Source organism: Adelges cooleyi, unplaced genomic scaffold (assembly GCF_023614345.1).
Source record: "Adelges cooleyi isolate 19-005CV unplaced genomic scaffold, UGA_ACOO_1.1 ACOO_flye_CR_arks_rails_tigmint_CR_PRNA_574, whole genome shotgun sequence".
Lineage (NCBI taxonomy): Eukaryota > Metazoa > Arthropoda > Insecta > Hemiptera > Adelgidae > Adelges > Adelges cooleyi.
The window spans coordinates 11,312,584-11,318,013 of NW_026096268.1; the positions used below are offsets into that span (position 1 = coordinate 11,312,584).

A 5,430-nucleotide genomic window follows, 5' to 3' on the forward strand; every position below is an offset into this window, starting at 1 on the left:
GTAACTCATGAGATGGATGGTTATTCAAATTTGTTCGGTTATATGGATTTTCAAGAGGAATGTAGATAGAAATAATAAACCGAATAAAAAAATCAAGGGAGTGTGGGGGGGGGGGTAAAGGGTTTTGTTGAAAATAAGGTTTAAGGCAATTTTCGGATCATTCCAATAATGCATGTTGTTACATGTATAAAACTAAAGAAACAATCTAATTAATATTTTTCATAAGAGTGGCGAAAATACAATTTTCAAGGACAAAAAAATACTGTAGAAACTTAAAAAAAAAACCATATGCATAATTTTATAAAAAAAAATGTTAATATAACGTCCTATATTTAACAAAAAGTAAACTGTTTTTCAGCGAAATATGTTCAAGTACTCAACACAGTTGTACAAAGAAGAACAAAACAACAACAGCAGAAAACACAAAACAAAATTCGTTTTAACAGCAAATTCAGAGATTTCCAAGTCAAACCTACGCGTCGATAAAATATATTCTGTATATACTTATATTGAAAATTAAGACAATTGTATAAATTTGTAAAATTACCGGCTGTAATATACGGTTTCCATAATACCTACCCGAATCCAAAGCGACGAAATCAAAAACAATTATAAGTAGTATGGTACATTGTAAAAAAAAACAACTAAAATGTTACAAATGAAGTAAGTATTATTTAACAAATAAGAGAGTAATTCAATATATTTTATTCTTTAAACCCCAAAATTAAAAACTTTATGTTACTGTTAAAAATTATTATTACAAATAACCCAAATAGTACAGTAATCGATAAACAAAAAAAAACACACACACCCCTTAAAGTTATATGAATTAATACACAAATCTTGAATTTTTTTTTAAATAAACTTAAATTGAATACTTTAATCAATTTTGACGTTTTGAATACAGCAAACGGCGATAGGATTTTGTAGTAAATTTGTAGCCCTGAAATATTAATATAAAAATAAATTTACAATGCGATAATAGTACAATATGTAAAATTATATAAAATCTAATGTATTTCAGTTGGAGACGTCAGCAGTCTTTAAGATCAACTGTTAGGTGTAACTAAAAATGATAAAATTATTCTATAAAAACTCTTTAGAAGATAAAGATAGTAATAAGCATATAATTGTATATTTAGTAGTTCGATACGTTTAGAATAGTGGTGGGACTATTCGAATAAAAAAAATCTAATATTCGAATACTTTATTCGCACGAATATTCGTTATTCGAATAACGAATATTTGAATTTTTTATTCGAATATTCGATCTGATTTTTCTAATATTCGAATATTTTATCATTTTCTTTGCAGGATTAATTAGATAAAAAAAAAAAGAATTAAGAGACAACTAAGGTGTCCTTGGTCTATTTTTAATAATTTTCTTAACAAAATAAATATAACTATAACGAATTATTCTTTTGACAAAATAAATATTATTACTTATTACAACAAATAAGATTTTAACAATTTATATAGATATACAATTACAAAAAAAAAAAAATTTTACAAAATATTCGAATTATTTGATTACTATTCGAAAATTCTAATTATTTTCATAAGAATAGTATTTATTCGATTATTCGAATAATTCGAATAATAGAAAAATTCGATTCGAGGTCTCAGCTCTATTTTAGAAGTATGGTTGATCGTCTGTTTACAGATATTGTTACTATTTTGGCCAACATATCGTCGTAATTAACAATATAATATAGCGGTTTCTTAGATATTTGTTGATCATTTATCTATTCTAACAAAACAAATCGAAATTTATCACATAATTTTATGTTGAAATATTTGTTATATTTCTTAAACTTAGAAAAAAGGCGGGCTATGATATTTTTTAAAAATCACCGCAGTACTGGCTACTTAAAACGCTCAAAATATGTTCAATATTTTTATTTTTATTTATCACTTAAAATAAGGTTATCGACCAAAACAATACATTATAACTAAACAAAAATGTGTAAGGGTGAAAAATTACTTGCCTAGGGGCTGCAAATGTTTAAATCCACCACCGGCTGACGTTGTAGCGTTTACATTATTTTTTAAATTATTAATCTATAAAATGTGTGCCACCCCATATCACAATCTAGAAATCATTTAAAAAATATTCACATTAAAATTTATCATACTATACAATGCTGTAACGAATTCAGTGGTTCAATTATTATTATTGCGTTTTTATGTACAATTGTTGTCCATGACGGGTATTATGAAAAGCAATCTATAATCGATGATTTTGTTTGTCCGCTTATTTAGTTAAATAATTTAAAACCGTGTTTAAAATAAAATTTCATCGGCAATGTCATAAAATTAATATTTCAGTATAAACTAAAAACAGTTTAACCGTCATAAAATTGTTTTATACCATATTTCGTAAATAGAGAAGATTTAGCGTTTTACATATTTTAAAAACTTGTTATGCCTACATACCCCTCAATGGTGCAGTTATATTTTCGACATCATTTTCACTTAGATTATATTGATTTTTTTCCCTTATCAAGTACTTCTTAACTCTTTTCTTGTCAACTTTACCGAATGACCAGACTTTATGGCCTCTAATTTCAATTTTTTTTTTACTTTCACGAAATACGTCAGTATAAATTTTGGCGAGTTGCTAAAATCATAAAATTTTATTTTTTAATACACAATGTGAAAACTACCATTATAGCAATAATTAATATATCATATATTAGGATAGGAAAAAATCATAACTACCTCATAAGTAAGTTTTGCTTTTATTGTTATTAATCTAATAAATTTCTTTTTCGACATTTCTTCCTCTAGAAATCATTATAAAAGTACTCACATTAATATTTACCAAAACTATATTATGCTGTAACGGATGGAATGGTTACAATTATTGTTGTTAAGCATTTTTATGAACAATATTTGGCCATTATGGGTACTACACATTAAAATCAACTAAAGCCATTTTCAATAGTATAAATACTCCCCAGGAATGTTGGAAAAAACACACTACTTAATTCCTATCAACATTTATTTATGTTACAATATCAAAGTGATTATTAGTAATCACATTTCCCATGTATATATTTTACAATATCTATTAATGAAGTATTGTTATTCAACGAACCCCACACGGTATCAAGTATCTTTCGTTCATCCGACTCTGAAATTCCAAAATCCTTGCGCGCGTTTGGTTCACTTATGTACTCCCATATTGTAGCCTTGGTAACACCTCCGGTTCGGTGAGGTTCTTCCAAACTATCAGCTAGTGGATAAGTGGCGAAGTATAATAGTTTCATTAAGTAATAACTTGCTGCATCTTTACAACCAACTCGGTTTTCATCTTCAATTCTTTCATAAAGTCTGGCTAGTTCCTAAAATGATTTTATTAAAAAATTATTACATTTCTATTTTTAATACACAATGTGAATAATAATGTTTTAGAATTAATGTGTCTCGAATTTTTAATATAATATTAATCAATAGATTTATAGAGAATTACATATTTTGTTTTATTGTATCAAAATTAGATAGAAAAAATTTTAAATTACCGACGGATCTTCGCAAATTCCTGCATTTGCTGTATATAAATGAACAAACAAATATAAAAAAAATATAACATTTTTAAAATTCATAACTGTGTGATTTTTTTTTAATGCCTAAGATATTCGAATACTGTTCTGCCGTTGTTTAAAACTCAAATGATTATTATTCTTTTTAATGGCTTCTGTTACAGCGATTTCAGTGTAAAACTTGTATAAACGCAAATGTATTTTGTTTGTTCAATTTGGTTAGTAGACAAACAAAACAAATTCAGTTAGTATTTAAGAAAACTTCATACTTTTATAGTTTAACATGAATACTTGTTATTATTTGAACAATACACGTGCAAAATATTGTATTGCTTATATACTATATTCTTTATATACTAATTCTTTTACAATTTGCCATATGACTTCACCCTAAACGAATTTCATCTGTGCGAAGAATTAGATTTATTTTATTAGATTTCAATTACTAACGAGTCTTTTATCACATTAAGAGCTGTCTTCAAAAAATGTATTGTTATATAATTATTCTATTACCTACTCAATTCTAGCCTGGCGGTTAAAGTGTCATAGTACAATTTTTTAGAATAAAATTACTTAGTTTTATTTATCACTGACCATTCAACTTCTTAACTGAGTTAAAATCAACGTATCAACGTATTCAAATCAGATGATATGATGTGACTTTTTTAAGATGTGTAAGAATACAACAATTATTTGTATTTATATGTTAGTATGTTAGTACTACAGTCTAAAGTTAAATGTTAGTATCATAACGAGAAGTATTTGTATTGTGTATAAATTAAGATAATATGGTATTGCTTCAAATCGATAAATTCGTACTTAGATGACCTTCATATTTTTTTAGTTTTATATGAAAACATGTTATTATTTGAACAATACTCGTGTAAAAAAAAGTTCTGCTTTTGTACTACGACTTGATAATGGATTTCAATTCCCGACGAGTTCTTAAATCTTCAAGAAATTAAATTTTCCCAGATTTTGATACTAATCTCAACTTAACAGTTAACCTTAAATTTAATATATATATATAGGTTTTTTGTTATTATCAGAAATAAAGACATAGCAGCTAAGGTTAACATATATTTTTTATAAGCTGAAAACTAGTTATTTTACATTTTTATAAATTCATATTATTTAAAACTAACATTTACAATTCGCCCAAATAGTACATTAGTCGATTTAAAACAAAAAAAACACACACCCATTCGATTTTTAACAATTAATACATAAAACTTTAGTTTTTATTTAAATAAACATAAATTGAACATTTTAAAAAGTTTGACTTTTTGAATACAGCTAATGGCGATATGATGTTGTAGTAAATTTGTAGCCTTGAAATATTGAAATAAAAACAAATTTACAATGCGAAAAATAGTACAATATGTAAAATTATATAAAATCTTCAGTTTGGGAAGTCACCAGTCTTCAAGAGCAACTGTCTGGTGTAACCAACAGTGATAAAATTACTCTAAAGAAAATTCTTTAGAATATAGTAATAAGCATTAAATTGTATTTTTAGTACTTCGATACCTTTGATCGTCTGTTTACAAATATTGTTACTTATGTGGCTAACATATCATCGTAATTAATAATATAGTATAGCTGTTTCACAGATATCTGTTGATCATTTATCTATTCTAACAAAACAACCCGAAATTTACCACCATCAAAAAGTAACTTCCCCCTTTTTTTCTTTAAATATTATCAACTTCCTCTTGATCTACCTTTAGTCAAGTTTTCGAATCTCAGTCACAAACGTTAAACGTAAAAAAAACCATGTTTACTCATTCTGAGCGAATTTTTTTTTTTTTTATAATTGATTGATTTGTTAATTTAGTTCGGTTCAGGTCAACTCCACGATATATATATATATATATATATATAT

The 5,430-nt window shown here is 25.9% G+C and overlaps 1 protein-coding gene across 1 annotated transcript; it reads right to left on the reverse strand.

The window, feature by feature from the left end:
* Positions 1-2,000: 2,000 nt before the first annotated feature.
* On the reverse strand, positions 2,001-3,647 carry LOC126843511 (uncharacterized). The gene is made up of 5 exons (XM_050581072.1): positions 3,525-3,647; positions 3,101-3,347; positions 2,722-2,786; positions 2,437-2,620; positions 2,001-2,092 (listed from the first exon to the last, which is right to left on the reverse strand). The coding sequence occupies exons 1-5, from the start codon at positions 3,606-3,608 to the stop codon at positions 2,049-2,051; spliced, it is 624 nt and encodes a 207-aa protein (XP_050437029.1). The 5' UTR covers positions 3,609-3,647; the 3' UTR covers positions 2,001-2,048.
* Between the last annotated feature and the right edge of the window lie 1,783 nt (positions 3,648-5,430).

Bases quoted from the DNA above. Each gene is read 5' to 3' on its own strand.
- LOC126843511 (XM_050581072.1), bottom strand. From the start codon at position 3,608: ATGAATTTTAAAAATGTTATATTTTTTTTATATTTGTTTGTTCATTTA. The intron at 3,348-3,524 runs GTAATTTAAAAT...AAATCATTTTAG, and splicing joins GAATTTGCGAAGATCCGTCG to GAACTAGCCAGACTTTATGA. The intron at 2,093-2,436 runs GTATGTAGGCAT...AATGATTTCTAG, and splicing joins TATAACTGCACCATTGAGGG to ATTGTGATATGGGGTGGCAC.